The sequence below is a fragment of the Mauremys mutica genome, chromosome 1 (assembly GCF_020497125.1).
Source record: "Mauremys mutica isolate MM-2020 ecotype Southern chromosome 1, ASM2049712v1, whole genome shotgun sequence".
Taxonomy (NCBI): Eukaryota; Metazoa; Chordata; order Testudines; family Geoemydidae; genus Mauremys; species Mauremys mutica.
Window position 1 is genome coordinate 100,259,766 of NC_059072.1, and position 17,935 is coordinate 100,277,700.

A 17,935-nucleotide genomic window follows, 5' to 3' on the forward strand; every position below is an offset into this window, starting at 1 on the left:
AAAAAATATTTTACTCACATGCAAATGATGCTCTGTGTCCTTTGTTTAGGTTTCTTCATGGAACCCACTGTATTTACAGATGTTGAAGACCATATGTACCTTGCCAAGGAAGAATCCTTTGGTCCTGTTATGGTAATTTCAAAGTTTAAGAATGGGTATGTTCTGTTCTATTTGCAATAATAGCATTTTGTTTTACTTTATCAGTAAGTAATGCACCCATAGCACCTGGTGCTGTGATCCTGCCAAATCTCATAAGGTTACGCTGAGTCACTATGCGGATAGGAATCCTAGTCTAAGGAACAGATAGGTGTTGAAGAAAGCATTTAGTACAGACTACTCGTCTCAGTTGCCACAGAATCAAAGCTACAGCAAGGTGGTAAGGAACACTACATTGCGGGAGGCACCATCTTTTACATGAGATTAAATAGCCAATAGCACTTTTTGCAAAGTAAGGGTAGTCAAATGCAGTGTCCTAACCACGCTACAAAACTTACATTCTTCCTACGGTATCTCAGTTCCCTGTGCAGATTCTGGTGGCTCAGTTACCCTTCTTTAAACTGTTTGTTGTGTCACATTACTATGTGCTGTTTAATTACAACTGTATTTTGTTCTAGAAGTGGGTACATTCCAATAAGGGGTGAGACAATCCCTTTGTTTAGTTTGTGGACCAGTTTACTAGATTTCAGAGTAGCAACCGTGTTAGTCTGTATTCGCACTCTAGTAAACTGCAAAAAGAACAGGAGTACTTGTGGCACCTTAGAGACTAACAAATTTATTTCAGCATAAGCTTTCGTGGGCTACAGCCCACTTCATTAGATGCATAGAATGGAACTGCTCAAATAAATTTGTTAGTCTCTAAGGTGCCACAAGTACTCCTGTTCTTTTTGCGGTTTACTAGAATACATCTACACCAGGGGTGGGCAAACTTTTTGGCCCGAGAGCCACATTGGGGTTGCACAACTGTATGGAGGGCTGGGTAGGGAAGGCTGTGCCTCCCCAAAGAGCCTGGCCCCCGCTCCCATCCGATCCATCCCACTTCTCACCCCCTGACTGCCCCCCTCAGAATCCCCAACCCATCCAACCCCCCCTGCTCCTTGTCCCCTGACCGCCCCCTCCCGGGACCCCCGCCCGCTATCCAACCTCCCCTCTTGACCCCTATCCACATCCACACCCTGACAGGCCCCTCCGGGACTCCCACTCCCAACCCTCCCTGTTCCCCATCCCCTGACCGCCCCCCCCTCCCGAACCTCTGTCCCATCCAACCCGCCCCTCCTCCCTGACTGCCCCCCAGGACCTCCTGCTCCCTTACCCAACCCCCCCCCCACCTCCTTACCAGCAGCAGGAGCTCGCAGCCACGACACCCGGCCAGAACCAGCTGTGCTCCCCACACTGCCCAGCGGGAGTGGTAGGCCAGAATGCAGCCCACGTGGCGGCGGGGGAGGGGAGACCGCGGGGGAGGGGCTGGGGACTAGGCTCCCAGCCGGGAGCTCAAGGGCTGGGCAGGACAGTCCCGTGGGCTGGATGTGGCCCACGGGCCATGGTTTGCCCATGTCTGGTCTACAGTGTATACTTCGTTCAGTGGCATGTCGAGTACATACATGTGTAGCCACTTAGCACTGGTATAAAAGCAGCGTAGACTGTGAGGCACGGTTTAGGTGAGTAAAGCCACATCTTCTCTTAAGGGTATGGGTATGTGCTCAAGTACCCACCCTACATAATTTTCTGCTCACCCCATACCATGTCTCTGTCTGCACTGCTGTTTTTAGCAGTGTAATGTCCCGCTATCTCCCCACTGCTGGAGCCTTTCCCTCTCACAAAAAGACTCCAGCGGCAGGGAAAGGCTCTAGCAGGGGGTTTTGCCTATGCCGCGCCCCCGTCAGAGCCTTTTCTAACAAGGAAAGGCTCCTGCAGCAAGGAGCTGCCTCCCCTCTACCACAGTGTGGACCCAGCCCACTTTTCTCTGTGGCATGTCGTTACATATACGCTATGTGCTGCTGCCAGTGGTGTGTAGTGCAGATGTAGCCTTAGTGATCTAGAATGAAATTTACTGGGGTGAGCTTCAGCAGGGGGGAAAGCACTGTGTAAACTTAATGGAATTATTTCCAGGGACCTTAATTTTTCTAGTTTGAAAATATAGTATTAAGCTTTTGACTAAATAGAACACACTCAGTCTATGAACTGCCGTGTTAAAAAGTTGTTTAATCAAATTCATTAGATGCCGACTCCATGGTTGTTCTGAGGCTGGAGCACCCAGGGGAAAAAAATAGTGGGTGCTCAGCACCCACCGGCCACAGCTGATTGGCAGCTGGGAAAGGAGTTGGGGGAGGGCAGAGACCAGCGAGTGGCAGGTGGGAGAGGGCAGGAGGAGGCGGTGCAAGAGGGGGCCTTGTGGGAGGGGGTGGAGTGAGGGCAGGGCTTCCGGGGAGGGGGAGGAGCAGGGGTGGGAAGAGGTGGAGTGAAGGCGGGGCCTTGGGGGAAGGGGTGGAGTGGGAGGTAGGGCCTCAGGGCAGAGTAGGGGTGGAGCACCCCCCGGGAAAAGTAAAAGTCGGTGCCTATGATCAAACTTATTCAATTTTTGTAAACAACTAAGGATATTTAAAGCTGTTTGGGGATAAGGTACAAATAGAAACTAGCACAGCGAAAATGGCATGAAAAGGTTTATTTATTACATGGAAGGCTTTGTTTTTTTAAGAATTTATTCCCCAACAAAATGGGAATTAGAGCTAATTTTAGCAAAAATGAATGTTCTGCTGCAGAGCTCTGCTTTGCAAACATTTTTGCACTTCTTCATTCCTTGAATTCCACTGGAGCTGCACAAAGCTGATATGTGTAATACAACATTTTGTTTGAGGTTTTTTTGGTAGAAACCTTAAGCATTCTGTAATCTAATTTACAAACTGTATAAATTAGAGACAATAATGTGAATTTTCATATATCTGACTGATTAACAGTAGACTAGTAGGTAATAGTCATGTTTTCAAAACAGCTAACTAGAGATTAGAAAGAAAAAGGGTGTGGAAAGAAGCCGTTGCACTGCAGCTAGAAGGAGGTTGTTTGTTACATTAGAGTCTCTGCTATGTTTCTCTTGCTGTCAATTAAGCCAAATAATTTATTTTTATTATTATTATAGGGATGTCGATGGAGTGTTAAAATGCGCAAACAGCACAGAATATGGCTTAGCTTCAGGGGTTTTCACAAGAGACCTAAGCAAAGCTCTGTATGTTAGTGAAAATCTAGAAGCAGGAACAGTTTTCATTAACACATATAACAAAACTGATGTGGCAGCACCATTTGGTGGATTCAAACAATCTGGCTTTGGAAAAGATTTAGGTAAGTACTTTGGTTTCCCTCCCGCCCCCACATGGATGGTCCAAACCCATTTAAAAAAAAAAAAGCCTTGTTCAGGTTCTATCACAGGAGAAAAAAAGCCCATAAAAGTCCTGATAGATCAAGTTTTACACTTAAAAAATAGCAAGGAAAAATGTAAGAAATAACACCGTTGTCCGGTAGGGGGCTAATGGCATCTCTGTGACCCCTTCCTGGTTTGAGAGCACCCTCTCAGGTGTCAGGCCTTATGCCTTTATCTATCTCAGGGAGGAATTTTGCAGTTCTATTCTTCAACTGGATTCTGGCTTACAATATCCCCCTTGTATCAACTGTGCTCACCCAGCAGGTCCAACTGAATTTGGACACTTATGATTCTTCCATTTGGGAGTCTGTGACCAGCAGCATACAGTAATCAGACAGCCTTCCTTAACCAAAGAGTTTATTTTAGTTGGAGAACAAGTTTATTAGAGAAAAAAGATTATAAAAATAGATAGTCTGCATTGCATGTCTACCTTACCTAAAGGCATAGCATCCCCTAATAGTAACCTGTGCAGTCCTAGCGTCTTCAGACACCCCCAGCAGGTCCTTGTGTCTAATGGCTCATTTACACTGCACTGCAAACTACCCCATGTGGACACTACTGGTGTGAACTAAAAGGTACCTAGTTCACATTAATATATTTCTCTTTCTTTAGACCCAATGATTCTGACATTGTCCATCAGTGACTCTTCAGTGTCAGTTGATAGGTTTCTACCTGGAGCCATCCCCTCTTTCCTGCATGTGTTCCAGACAGCCCTCAGGCAGTGAACATGCAATAACCAGGCTAACAAACAGAATTCATATAATAAATCATCAGTAGGCAGCTCCAAATGCATCACAACCTTCATGGGAATTATCTTTGGTCAGTGGTTTTCTGGCTGATTGGTTCTCACCAGCCCTTGTTTGACATGGTTCAAGAAAATTGACTGTGGTCTCTTCCAGACCCAAGCATACACTGAAGCTCCTGTCTCCCTCCAGTCCCCTGTTAGAAACTCCCCTATCATTTTCAAAACTCACTTCATTTCAGACTGGCTTAAAATCAAAACCAGATTTTATTTGGCAAATTAAACATACGATAACGTTAAGAAGATAGTTAAACTAACATTAGGACTAATATTACTAAAAAAACACTAGACAGGAAATCAGACTTAAGAATCCATTTACCCAAGGAACTTAAATTGTTTCCCTGACCCATATTAATACTGAAGCTTACTTTTGGCTTCCATTCACCTTCAGGGCACCCTGCCCACCCACATATCTTTCAGTAAAAACCTCTCTCTACTTATAGGTAATGTGGCTATATGGTCACACAGTGGCGCCCTTCATATCAATATCAGTTTCCATTGCCTCATGTTTTTTCATACCCCTAACATACACATACATGACACTTCTCTGCATAACCGTCTCACTGCCATTAACATTCTCACATCTTTGAGACTGATTTTTGCCAACATATTATGAGGCTATTTCTCCCAAACTATTCCATACACATCATGTAGCTTTCTAAATCTAATTACTCTGAATTTCTTGAGCTTTTTGACTTTTAAAAGGAGATAGATAATTTTCAAAAATACCTCAGTGGGAGTGGTTGAGTGCCCAGCACTTTTGAAAAACTAGGCAGGTGTTTAAATATGGATTTAAAAGCCCAACTTTGGTTTATTTAGTATCTCACTTAAACATAGCCATAGAATACAAAGTACAGACGCTCCCTGGGTTACGGAAGACCCGACTTACGCAAAAAGTTCCGTAAGCCAGAAATAGGCTTTGAGTTGCAGAAATTTTTGCGTAATGTATGGGTATAAATTTCCAAGTTAAGCAAAATTCAAGTTACGCAAGGCTTTCTGGAACGGAACAGTTATGTGAGTTACGGGGCGTCTGTATTAAGGTGTTGATATTTATATAGCAGATAAAATTTATGTTGGATACACCAGGGAGTATGTCAGAAAATATTTTGAGGGAAAAAAACAACCCTCTGCTGCAAATAAAAAAAATTCATGTCTATAATCCATCCTACTTACAATGGTATTATTAAGCTTGAAGTGTTTTTTTTTAAACTCTGACATGTCAATTTGATGCTGTTGTGGGGTATTTTTGAGAGGGGGTGTGTGGGAGTGTCAGTTTTTCCTGTTTTTTTAAGCATAAAGCAGTCTATTTCCCCACTAAGGCTAGCTAGTCCAATTTTGGTCAAACTTTCCAGAAACATTCACCTCTAGGCAAAACTCAAGAATGGAAGATTTCAGTCAGAGAGCCAAGTGCACCACAGGAAGTCTTGACTTAATTCCTGAGGACCTGTAAGGTGCAAAGGGGATACAACCTCTAAATGTTCACAGGCAGTAGCCCCCGTATAATGTTCACAGGCAGTAGCCCCCGTTTAATCAGGAAAGCTGCAACTCCAAACTGTCTTGTGTGTGTGTGTGTGTGTGTGTGTGTGTGTGTGTGAGAGAGGTGGGGGGGAGAAGCTCTCGAGGGGAACTTCTAAAGTAGATAGGACAGTGTTTTGGTGCTATAATAGACAGTAATCAGATGATGATATATTGTATTATTGCTAAAGTGATTTTTTCAGCTTCAAAAAGAGTTTAATTTACCTCAGTAGAGTCAATGGGATAAGAGGGGGGTATTTTAAAATATACTCAGTCTATTTATTTTAAAAAAAAAAGTAATTCCTTGGCCACAAGCTTTTGGAACATGTGAATGCAAAATACCTAAGCACTTAGCAAGCAACAGTTCAGAATTCCTGTTAAGTGGTTAAAACTAAGTCTTCTGACTATTCCTTTAAACTGGTGGTATAACTGTTTCACCTTTGATCTTTCATAGGTGAAGAAGCTCTTCATGAGTACCTCAGAACTAAAGCTGTAACTGTGGAGTATTAAAGAAACTGCTCAGCCTGACTGCCAAAGCAAACCCCTTGCTGACAGCCTCAATTTTAAGTACTCTGTTAAGCACTTAATACAATGCCCAGGATATACTTTCTGAAGTAGTACCACTAACAAAAAGCAAGTAGTATTTATCCATGGAAAATTGTAAGGACCAAATTCTAGCCCCTCTAAAGTCATAAAGAATTTGGCAACTTACTTTAGTGGAACTAGAATTTGGTCTTTACTTATCTAAATGTCCACATACCTAAACCTTCCAAGTTGTTCTTAACTCAGGCAATGGGAGATTGCTTATGTAAGACTCAAGGATTGGGCCCATGATGTGCCTAAATTTTTTATTAATACAAGATGTATTTTACATGATCATTTAAAACCTTTTAACATACATTTAGTCATTAAGCTTCTCTTAAAACTGTACTTTAAAATGCACATTATACAGTTTTTTATAAAACAGATCAAGTTTTTCAACAAAAGTATACAGCTCTGACTTTTCAGCAGTATAGGAAACCTTAGTGCCATAAAATGTAAATAAATGCAAGAAAGTGCACTTACTATGATCTTTGTTAAACTATGAATATTAAGCAGAAAATATTTTCAATAACTTCAATCTTTTTGCCAATGTGGAATGTGCAATTTATATGGGATTGTGAATGGTGGTTATATTAATAAATTTAAACCAGCTGTGTCTGCTATCACTATTGTATGTGGCATAATTATTTCACATTACATACACTTGTGTTACCTCAAGGAGAATTTAATGCAAGATTATGGCATTAGGCAGTTACTATGCTATAAAGTCAGATATTAATTGTATTTTTACTTGTCAAGTACTAAATAGAAAGGATATCTGACATAATGACCAAGTGTTTTTCAAGATAATGAACATAACTGCACATTCTGTACTTCAAGAAACGTTTTAAGAGAAACTACTGTACCACAAAGCTACAGCGTGATACAACCAATTTTTTAATCAGTTTGTGAGATCAGCTGAACAATGTTCCAAAATGTATGCACCTTCTGAAAACAGGTATTACAGCCAGTGAAGATTTTTAGTGAAAAGTAAGTTTCCTTAAAACTAGTTTTGGTGAGACCAAAGCCATGTGTAAATTTAGCAAATAGTTGCTGCTGGGTTTGGGTTTTTTTTCCTTTTTTTCTTTTAAAGGAAAATATTTAAAGTCTTAAACTGTTTTAAAGTGTCAGTTAGAATTGACTCAAACAACATTTTTTTGTTTTGGCAAGAAAAAACAAATTGTGTCAGTTTGAAATGAACCAATTTTGTTGTTTTTTTCCAGATCAGCTACCAACCCAAAAACCGATTTTTTTTTTTTTGGCTCATCTCTAGCTGGTATAACAGGAACAAAATTATCTGTTTGTTAGTTCTATGTAATTATTTTCCTACTTAAATAGCCCAATGTTAGACACAAGTTAATGTGGAATATATGTTTTTGTAGTAAAAGTGGTCTAGCCAGAAGACAATTTTTTACCTTCAATTTACCAGGCACATAAACATGGTCAACAGTTAAATATTCAGTTCTGGACACAGTTTACACAACCATTAATCAAGGTTTATGAAGTGTGACATTATAAACAAGCTGTATCCACATTGTGCAATGTACCATTAAATCACCGCATAATTCCTTCACTTGGCATGTAGACAAAGTGTATTTGAAATACAATTGAGTAAAATTAGTCTATAAAGATGCCACTGCAAACCTTAGTATAAAACAGTATCCAGGCTATCCAAATAAAGGTACCTGAAGTGTTTAATTTACCATAGAAACAGTACCTTCAACAGACAACTATACTAGTTCCCCAACTGCCTTGGATTTTGTTAGTTGACTGATATTTAGGAGGTTCTTTGATACAACAGCCAGAGACACAAGGAATATTGTGTATAGATATGGGTCATTAAATAGCTGTGCTGAGTAAAATTGGCATGTCTAAATCTCCTTCCAGTGGGAAGCAACGTTAAAGTGATGCGTGAGACTAGCAGTCCAGTGTTGCATCTTAGGCCAGCTTCCCTCCAGATTTAAAACTGTTTGGACAGTTTAATTCTAATGTACCATAATTCATAAGTGGAAACTAACCATCTCAGTATTGTGTCTTTATAAAGCCCATATCCCAAGTGCTGCTGCTTTTCAGAAAGATTGATTACTACCAACATGAGTCAAAGGACCTGCTTTGGACTAATAATTTAGCTAAAATAACCCATAAATTGAATCACAATAGCAATTGATGGCAGTAAGATTTTATTTTTCCTATTAATAAAGACAGATAAGGGGACATGCTCTTCAACAAAGCTTAGAAATGGTATTGATCATCTTGACCAAATGTTCCAAATGGTTATCTTTAAGAAAAACAGAATAAAAATATAATTTTAAATAATTAATTTTAATCCTGTGCTTAACTGTAGCTTGGTAGTCAATCTTCTGTAGCTAAGTAAATACAGTAAGAATATAACCTTAAATTATTATACAAAATACTGTTTCTTTGAGAAACAAGTTATAATCTACAAAGGCATTCAGATGCATAATTTGAAAAGCAAAACATGTCTAAACTAAATACAGTAAAATAGCCCAAATTGCTCCCTATAAAATTAAGGAGGCAAGAATAAATTAGGCATATTTCCTTAGACTTAACTCTTGAAGCACTGTGTGCTCGTTTTTAGTACTTGCTAGTGAAGACAAGTATATAATACTTCAATATCTTAGTATATTTATTCTCATCTCAAAACACAAGCTTTGTTTTCCTCTAATCTACTTATTTCCCTCTCCTGAAGTAAGTACCCCACACCCTAGTAACCCGTTCTTCACCTCGCAACAGGCCAAGAACTTCACATTTCTTGCCAATCTTTACAGTGCAGCCTCTCAAATTACTAAGTTTCATGCTGTTTCTTCCCCACCCTGACCTCCTGATGCAACTCATTTCTATATAGCTTGGGGGATAGGTCAGGATTTAGTCCTAAGAGCTCCAGCTTTTCTCCCAGCCATAAGAAACTCTCCACCCTACTAAACACAGTACTTCCAGTGACATAAGTGACTGGGAGTTCGCCAGTTTCCAGGTGACACATACTTGGAAATTGGCTAGTTTTCTAAGGGTCAAGCCTTCAAAGTAGTCAGGACATGATACATTCAGAAATGGAAATCTGAAAATAGTTCTATCTACTCATTCACTTTGCTGTCCAAAATTTCTATTTTGCCCTTTTCTCCTTTTTGTTTTGGAAGTTTTATCGTGTCTATGGTAACTTCATCAGTTGCACAACTGTCCTCTTCAGATTCTGAGCTGTCTTCTGAAATTATTTCTTCTTCATCCGTGTCAGAACCACTTAATTCAACCAAGGCTACATTCTGCAAGAAACAACAGTTCTTAAAAAATGAACAACCCATGTATCTACATATTGCTACAAAATCATATTATACCCATATATCTACAAAATCAATCCAGGATCTTAATACACATGAACATCCTTACCCTAAAGTCATCAATTATGTGCTATGCAAAAAGTAAGCAGACCTCGTTAGACTGGAAATATTTGCAAGTTTTTTAGGGATCACTATAAACATGAAAGTTTAAAATATGAAAAATGAGTTTAGACATTTTAAGCACCTGTAGTGCTCAATAATAAAGTAATAGTTCTTTTTAAATAATTCACAGGAAGCAAAAAGAGAATGGGACATTGATGAATTCACTTTGTCTAAAGTGAAAGCTTCTGGTTTAAACTGACAAATGAAGGGCACAAAAGGCTGGATTTTTCAGACAAGAATCCAAATCTGAAAATATAATTTTCTGGGGGCTCTCTCATATATTTTGTCTCATTGGGGTTTTGCATTGGGGTTCTCAGACATTAGCATAATGTGAAAACACCAGAGGGGGATGCTGAAGTAAATTTTATTGGAAAAACTCTTCTATTTGAGAGATCATAATTAAGGTTTTTAAGTTTTGTTATACTTGACATACTCAAGACCCAGATTTTGGGCCTTAAACTACTTAAAAGTGTCCTGTAAACATAACAGAACACTTGTTATTGTTACTTACTATACAATCTTGAATTATGATTCATTGAAAGTCAGATTATTTTGAAAACAAAAACTTAATCTTGTTAAATTTACTATCTGTAATTACAAAAATTACTCATTGCCAGGATTAGAGCTTTAGAGGCAGCTCGTATTCTGGGTTCAACTACTTTCTCTCTAGCAGTTTATCTTCAAGTTTCAGTGGTGGACAAGATTACTATGTCATGAAGAGCAAGTAGCATACCTTGCTTTAAATTTATGGCTAGTTTCAGATCTAAATTATAAAGGAATATAAAAGAGGAAACTCTGAGCTTTATTTTTCAAACAAACCCATCCTAAGACTGAGTGAAGAGTTTTATGCCACAGCACTAAATTTTCTTTACAGAAGCAAAACACAAGAAATATATTTACCATCTCTATAATATTTTCAAGGCAGCTGTCTAGATTTTCAATATCAAACTGATGAGCTGGTGCTGTTGCCATTTCTCTTCTTAGCTCATTGTTTGCAAGGGCCATCTGCGGTAGAAAGCTCTGAACTCTGTCCAAAACTAAGGCAGAAATAGTGAGATTATACCATATATGCATATTTAGATTTTGCAGTACAAAGACATGAATATCTCATTAACACAGGATTTAACTGTTTTAATTTTGAACTTTCAGGTTGTCTACAATATTTAACAATTCATTTGGGAATAAAGTTACTACTTTATTGACCAGATTGCTCAACTTTTCAGGGCACATACAGTGCAGAATATCATGGAACTTGTGCATCAGTCCAAATGGTTCACTAAGGGAGTCATGTCATGGCTTTTATTTGACCTTTTTAAAAACTAAAATATGGCGAGTCCAACAGACGCTTCATAGCAAAATTCTATTGTTTTAAACACACCAACAAATGAAACACTTAGGATGCTCCACATCAATATTAGCTCCTGTGAAGTACTGTACCTTACCTTCTCCCCTCTTGGAGCAAAGGGACAGGGTCCAAGAGAAGATGGGGGGGGGGGGGTGTCAGTAATGGCACAACTGTCAAGAAAGCTGTGCTACTGATAGGAGAAAGTAACCTCAGAAGCAGCTTTCTACCAAGTGTGTTATGCTGCCAAGAAGGCAGCCAAGGTGGATAGGCAGTGTAGGTGACAGCATGGAGGAGCTGGCCTTTTGCAGGGATGTTGCCAAACTCCATGGGATTTCCCACCAATGTTGGGACATCTTTGCCATTTGATGGGTCATGGCCATGTCCTCTCCCTTCCACTCGCAGATTAATGTTATACTTCCACACTTTTTTCAAATAGCCTTTTCCCTCTCTTGCAGTAAGGCTGCACTATTCTGATTCAACTCCAGTAAAGTCCCTTACAAACTACTACTTTATGCTACACTGACTCTCCCCAAAAGTTCTGTCAAAGAAAGAACTCCATATTTCCTCCTTTATCATCTCAAATACAAGTTGAAGATAATTTTGAAAGGTTATTAAAAAAGGAATGATTATTTTAAAAAGATATACTAGCATCCAATACTTTATACTAGCAAATTGGTTTTGAATATAGAGATTAGAATGGTTATATGAAAAGCAGAAGCCCTTTGCATACTAAGCAAATACAATCCAAGGTTGAGAAATCACTAATAATTTGTCTTCTGTGAAAAGAATAAAAATCCTGAAAATGTGTCACTTTATACCACAATCAGACAACACTGCCAGTTAACTGTGTCTTTGATTAGGGGACAAGGCACATGGATCAAATGCAGAAAAATACCTTCTCTGAAGCCATTCAACGTGATCACTGAATAGATAGTGATAGTAATCTGGCTTATTGATTTTGACAGTATTCTTTTAAAAAGTGGGGTTAAGAAGCTAGTTTCGATATTAGAAGTCCATTTTTACACTACTTGGAAACGTAACACCAGAGGTTCAATCTTGCAAGCCCTCTACATACAGAAATATTCCCTCTGACACCAGTGGGGTTTGTAGAATTACGCCCTAAAACACCAAATGTTTACAAAAATATTATGCAGAATTAATGCTTTGTGCTCCCTCTGCAGGATCAGTTAACTACATGAGAAATATTCTGAGAACTGTGCCCATTTTATCTGGTGAGTAAAAAAGGCCTAGTTAGTTTCAAGCTCCAACATAAATAGCAGGGGGAAACATCCATATCGGCAACGGCAAGAGAAATCTGCAGATTCACAAGTAGCAAAAATAGGTTTAAAACTATTTAAAAAACTTATGCTGTTAATTGATTTTCAAATGCTAACTGCTTCAGCAGTCGGCTAAATTAATGTTGGGTATAGTCATGGTTATGTGCTTTTCAGGTTCACAAAGCAACTTAAACAGTGATCAACATAGTCCCATTAGGAAAAGATGCACTTACTGTTACTTCTTGGTATCCTTACTGTCTCTAAATTTGTGACCTTTTTGCCAGCATGTTTTGAGTTAATCAACAGTGTGTCATGAATACCTACAAAGAAAAATTACATCAGTTATTTCACTATTTACCAACCTGATACTAGCTCCCTTATTTAGATATTTCACAAGATTTACACCAAAAGACAGACAATTTAAGAAAGTTTTCATTAGTTGGACAATTTAACTAGTCAACTCTTAATACAGCAAATGGGATGACCAATTTCAAAGGAATTATTTATCACTAATTAAAATGAGACTTTTAAAAGTTTATTTTAGAATGATTTCTTTATCCTATCAGAAGTTTGAAAACATTCAGTACCCTTCTAGTTTTGTCCTTTAAAGGTCTGACATTACAGTACATCCTTAGTATTTTTTCTCTTATTTACTTACCATTACATCAGCAATACCAGGTATAGTTAAACTTGTTCTCCTTTGGAACATATGTAAGGATTAACAGATAAGCCTTTGCATGAAAATAATATGCATGTATAGTGCCTTGGGCTGAGAATCTCATCAGATCCCACAAGCTAGGGAGGCTCAGCATTAGACCTGCAGGAATAACTGATTTTTCCACCAGGTAGTCCAGGGGTGGCCAACCTGAGCCTGATAAGGAGCCAGAATTTACCAATGTACATTGCCAAAGAGCCACTGTAATACATCAGCCGCCCCCTCATCAGCTCTCCACTCCGCTCCCAGTGCCTCCCACCCATTGGCAGCCCTGCCAGTCAGTGCCTCTCCCTCCCTCCCAATCAGCTGTTTCATGGCATGCAGGAGGCTCTGGGGGGAAGGAGGGCACGGCAGGGGAGGGGGCAGGAAGGGGTGGAGTGGGGGAAGGGCATGTGGCAGAGACAGGGGTGAGCAGTGAGCATCCCCCAGCACATTGAAAAGCTGGCGCCTGTAGCTCCACCCCTGGAGTTGATGCCTATATAAGGAGCCACATATTAACTTCTGAAGAGCCACATGCGGCTCTGGAGCCACAGGTTAGCCACCCCTGAGGTAGTCAAACCAAAAAATAATTTTAAAAAATCAGTTAGTTTCAAACCAAAACTGGTGCATAACTTGTTGGAAAATCATTCCCAGAGTAGTTATCAGTGGTTCACAGTCATGCTGGAAGGGCATAACGAGTAGGGTCCTGCAGGAATTGATTCTGGGTCTGGTTCTGTTCAATATCCTCATCAATGATTTAGATAATGGCATAGAGAGTACACTTATAATGTTTGTGGATGATACCAAGCTGGGAGGGGTTGCAAGTGCTTTGGAAGATAAGATTAAAATTCAAAATGCTCTGGACAAACTGTCTGAAGTAAATAGGATGAAATTCAATAAGGACAAATGCAAAGTACTCCACTTAGAAAGGAACAATCAGTTGCACACATACAAAATGGGAAATGACTGCTGAGGAAGAAGTACTGCAGAAAGGGATCTGGGGGTCATGGTGGATCACAAGCTAAATATGAGTCAACAGTGTAACGCTGTTGCAAAAAAAGAAAACATCATTCTGGGATGTATTAGCAGGAATGTTGTAAGCAAGACATGAGAAGTAATTCTTCCACTCTACTCCACGCTGATTAGGCCTCAACTGGAGTATTGTGTCCAGTTCTGGGTGCCACATTTCAGGAAGGATATGGACAAATTGGAGAAAGTCCAGAGAAGAGCAACAAAAATGATTAAAGGTCTAGAAAACACGACCTATGGGGGAAGATTGAAAAAATTAGGTTTGTTTAGTCTGAAGAAGAGAAAACTGAGGGCTTGTCTACACTACCCGCCGGATTGGCACGCAGTGATCGATCCAGCAGGGGTCGATTTATCGCATCTAGATAGATGCGATAAATTGACTGCTGAGTGCTCTCCCCTTGACTCCGATACTCCACCAGAACGAGAAGCACAAGCAAAGTCGACTTACCACAGCGGAGACATCACGGTGAGTAGATCTAAGTACGTCAAGTTCATCTACGCTATTCACGTAGCTGAAGTTGCGTATCTTAAATCGACACTGTGCAGTGGTGTAGACAAGCCATGAGAGGGGACAAGATAACAGTTTTCAAGTACACAAAAGGTTGTTACAAGGAAGAGGAAAAAAAATTGTTCTTCTTAACCTCTGAGGATAGGACAACAAGCAATGGGCTTAAATTGCAGCAAGAGCGGTTTAAGTTAGACATTAGGAAAAACTTCCTGTCAGAGTGGTTAAGCACTGGAATCTCCATCATTGGGGATTTTTAAGAGCAGGTTAGACAAACACCTGTCGGGGATGGTCTAGATCAGGAGTGGGCAAACTTTTTGGGCCTACGGCCATATCAGCTACAGAAATTGTATGGAGGGATGGGTGAGGCTATGCCTCCCCAAACAGTGAGGCGTGGCCTGGCCCCTGCCACCTATCCATCCCTCTGGACCCCCCCCCAACCCCCCGGGACTCCCACATCCTATCCAAACACCCCTGTTCTCTGCCCCCTGACCATCCCCATGGGACACTCGTCCCCTATCCAATCCCCCCTGCTCATCACCCCGGGGGACCCCAGCCCCTTATCCAACCCCCCGCTCGTTACCTGTGGGGTGGGGGAAAGAGGGACTCAGTCCTTTCCCTGGTTGTTTCCCTTGCTCATTTGGCTGCTCTCCCTGGCAGGGCTCACTCCCTACCTGGGCTTGACTGCTGGGGCCAGGCATGCTGGGGCTGGAGGGGGACCCTGGCTTGCTCTGCCCCTGTCCCTGGCAGCAAGGCCCAGGCCCCTTGACACTACCCCCGGGAACTCCCCCTGCTCCCCAACTGCACCTAGGGGCGGCTCCAGGCCCCAGCACGCCAAGCACGTGCTTGAAGCGGCAAGCCGCAGGGGGCGCTCTGCCGGCGCCACAAGGGCGGCAGGCAGGCTGTCCTCGGTGGCTTGCCTGCAGAGGGTCCACTGGTCCGGTGGATCTCCGAGGTCCGCCGAAGCTGCGGGACCAGCAGACCCTCCGCAGGCAAACTGCAGGAGGCAGCCTGCCTGCCGTGCTTGGGGCAGCAAAAGCCCTAGAACTGCCCTTGACTGCACCGCCCTGGAGCACCAGGTCTATCAGCGCTATAGCCACGGAGCAGCAGCCACGCTGCCCAAGCCCTGGAGGAATTGTGACTGTGAGGGAGGCAGGGAGGGAGGGGAGGAGAAGGGGAGGGACCAGGGGCTACCCTCCACCCCACTCACTATGGTGCTGGGGAGTTGGGCTGGCTCCTCTGCAAGCCTGTCCTGACACTGCTCCCTGGCAGGAGCTTGGGGGCCAGAGGGAAGGGTCCTGTGGGCTGGATTGGCACAGGGGCCGTAATATGCCCCCCTCTGGACTAGATAATACTTAGTCCTGCCGTGGGTGCAGGGGACTGGACTAGATGACCTCTCGAGGTCCCTTCCAGTCCTAGGATTCTATGAAAACTGTTTTTCCCCCAACTCTTCTGCCCAATATCAAACCTGAAAACTCTCGATTCGAATCAACATTTCATTTAAAACACTGATTGAATGCAAAATGCCAAAATAGTTTGTTTTGACACTTCCAAAACCTGAACCATTTCAACACTGCCCGAAAATTTGTTTCCTGGGTTTTTTTTTTTGTTTCTGGCCAAAACTATTCACCGAATTCGGCCCATTTGTGACTCGTTTGCCCCCCCCCCCAATGCATTTGGCAGGAAATTTACTATTCGCTCCCCTCTCCCCCGAAAGTACCCGCCCGCCCCCCCAAGCGCTAGTCAGGAGGGGTCAGTTCTGGGCTCAGCAGCTTCCCGGGACGTGGCGCAGCCTTCCCGCCCCCAGACCGCCCGGCCCCACTCCCCGCGGCCTCAGAGGATGGGCTCAAAGGGCCGGCGCGAGCCTGTGCTTCGCCTTCTCCAGGGCACGCGCCGGCGGCCTGGGGAGCTGAGAGCGTTTCATGCCCGGGAGGAGGGGGTTCGAGCGGAAACTGAGACCTTCCGCCCCCCAACAAGCGGGGCCCTCGGCACCCTGCCCCGCCTGCCCCTCCAGCTGCATCAGGGCGGCGCCGCGTAGTCGCGGCTTGCGCAAGGGCGGCCGCGCGAGGCGGACCCCCAACCTGCCACGCAGGCAGCGCGCGCTGCTCTCTGGCCGCGTTACCCGCCCGCTCCTCGCCGCCGTCGCTGAAACGCGGGGGCGACAACAGACCGCGCGCGCGAGCAAACCGCCTCCCGTCACGCGCCGCTTCCCATCCTCCGCCCCGCTTCTTGCCCGCAGGCGGCTGCTCCCTCCTCCTCCCCCCCCAATCCCGGGGACGTGGCGGCCTGCACCGGCTACCTCCTCCGCTCCCCACGGACAGCAGCTCCCTGGAGGCAGCGGCGCCCGCGGCACCTTCCTTCAGCGCCATCGGGCTCTCGGGCCTGCGCGCGCCGCTTCCTTCCATATGCGCGGGGGCGGGAGGGTGTCGGGGCTCCGCTCTAGCCGCAGCCTAGCGGCCTCGCGCTGCGCCACGGCGCCTCCTGGAGCCCGGAGGAGCCAGCGCGGCTCGGGGCGAGGCAGCCCCCGGCGCTCGCGGTTCTCTCGCTGCCCAGGAGCGGCCGAGCGACCCTTGACGTCAGTGAGAGACTGAGCCCTGATTGGCCAATGACAAACGGAGCGTTTCTGGGCGACAGTTAAGCCCGGGCTGACCCGGCGGGGAGGGGGAGGGGCTCTGCTACCCGCTGCGGGTTTTTTTTTAAAGTTCCTGAAAACTCTTCTGAGAGGGAAGCAAGGGGAGTTGCTGACATCTCCCTGCTGCGTAAGGGCTGGCTGGCTCAGAGACGCATGCAGGGAGATGGGGGAGGGCAAGGCAACCGCCTGTGCTATGTTTACTAATGTTATAATTTCAGTCTGCCCGTATAATCTGATAATTAGGGCCCTACGAAATTCACGGTCCATTTTGGTCAATTTTATGGTCATACGATTTTAAAAATAGCAAGTTTCAGATATTTAAATCTGAACATTCACAGTGTTGTAACTAGAGCCCTGCACATCCATGTGTATCCGCTCTATAGCCATGGACCATTTCTGCAGATAGTAGCACGGATGCGGATACAAATTTTGTATCCACGCAGGGCTCTGATGGTAAGAACCCGGTGGGCAGCTGTGAGGCACCAGCGTGGATCCTCCACCTGCCCTGGGTGGGGGAACTGAGGGGCAGGGACATGGGCCTGGGGCTGCTTGGGCCCCAGGGCCAGGGTTGGTGGAGAGTGTGCTGCGGCTCCCCTCAGCAGGGGGCCAGGCTCTTACTGTGGCCAGGCTGCGGCTCTGAGCCACCCCGAGCTGGGTCGGGGAGAGCGGCACTGGCAGCGGTGGGGAGCG

At 43.7% G+C, this 17,935-nt stretch overlaps 2 protein-coding genes across 6 annotated transcripts in view; one reads left to right on the top strand and one right to left on the bottom strand.

Moving 5' to 3' along the window:
- The window catches only part of ALDH1L2 (aldehyde dehydrogenase 1 family member L2), a 51,374-nt gene extending 44,968 nt beyond the window's left edge, over nt 1-6,406 (top strand). For 2 of the 3 annotated variants that reach the window (XM_044987473.1, XM_044987486.1), the window contains 3 exons: nt 50-155; nt 3,131-3,330; nt 6,181-6,406. In XM_044987473.1, the coding sequence (XP_044843408.1) occupies nt 50-155; nt 3,131-3,330; nt 6,181-6,236 (362 nt within the window). In that variant the 3' untranslated portion in view covers nt 6,237-6,406. Of the gene's footprint in view, nt 1-49; nt 156-3,130; nt 3,331-6,180 lie in introns of those variants that run through there. The other variant, XM_044987480.1, reaches the window with a different exon arrangement.
- Nucleotides 6,407-6,557: 151 nt separating this feature from the next.
- Nucleotides 6,558-17,153, bottom strand: NOPCHAP1 (NOP protein chaperone 1). 3 transcript variants are annotated; one of them, XM_044987639.1, is made up of 4 exons: nt 16,910-17,153; nt 12,619-12,705; nt 10,664-10,800; nt 6,558-9,586 (listed from the first exon to the last, which is right to left on the bottom strand). In XM_044987639.1, the coding sequence occupies exons 1-4, from the start codon at nt 17,016-17,018 to the stop codon at nt 9,401-9,403; spliced, it is 519 nt and encodes a 172-aa protein (XP_044843574.1). In that variant the 5' UTR covers nt 17,019-17,153; the 3' UTR covers nt 6,558-9,400. The 3 variants fall into 3 exon arrangements, with proteins under 3 accessions (XP_044843574.1, XP_044843581.1, XP_044843563.1); XM_044987646.1 differs by having other exon boundaries at nt 16,913-17,151; XM_044987628.1 differs by lacking the exon at nt 16,910-17,153 and adding an exon at nt 15,197-15,370.
- Between the last annotated feature and the right edge of the window lie 782 nt (nt 17,154-17,935).

What these genes read in the sequence shown, in the direction of transcription:
- NOPCHAP1 (XM_044987628.1), bottom strand. Translation starts at nt 15,314, where the DNA reads ATGCCTGGCCCCAGCAGTCAAGCCCAGGTAGGGAGTGAGCCCTGCCAG. An exon ending in CTCTTTCCCCCACCCCACAG is followed by an intron (nt 12,706 to 15,196) that starts GTAACGAGCGGG and finishes TTTTCTTTGTAG; the next exon opens with GTATTCATGACACACTGTTG. An exon ending in AAGGATACCAAGAAGTAACA is followed by an intron (nt 10,801 to 12,618) that starts GTAAGTGCATCT and finishes TTTCTGCCTTAG; the next exon opens with TTTTGGACAGAGTTCAGAGC.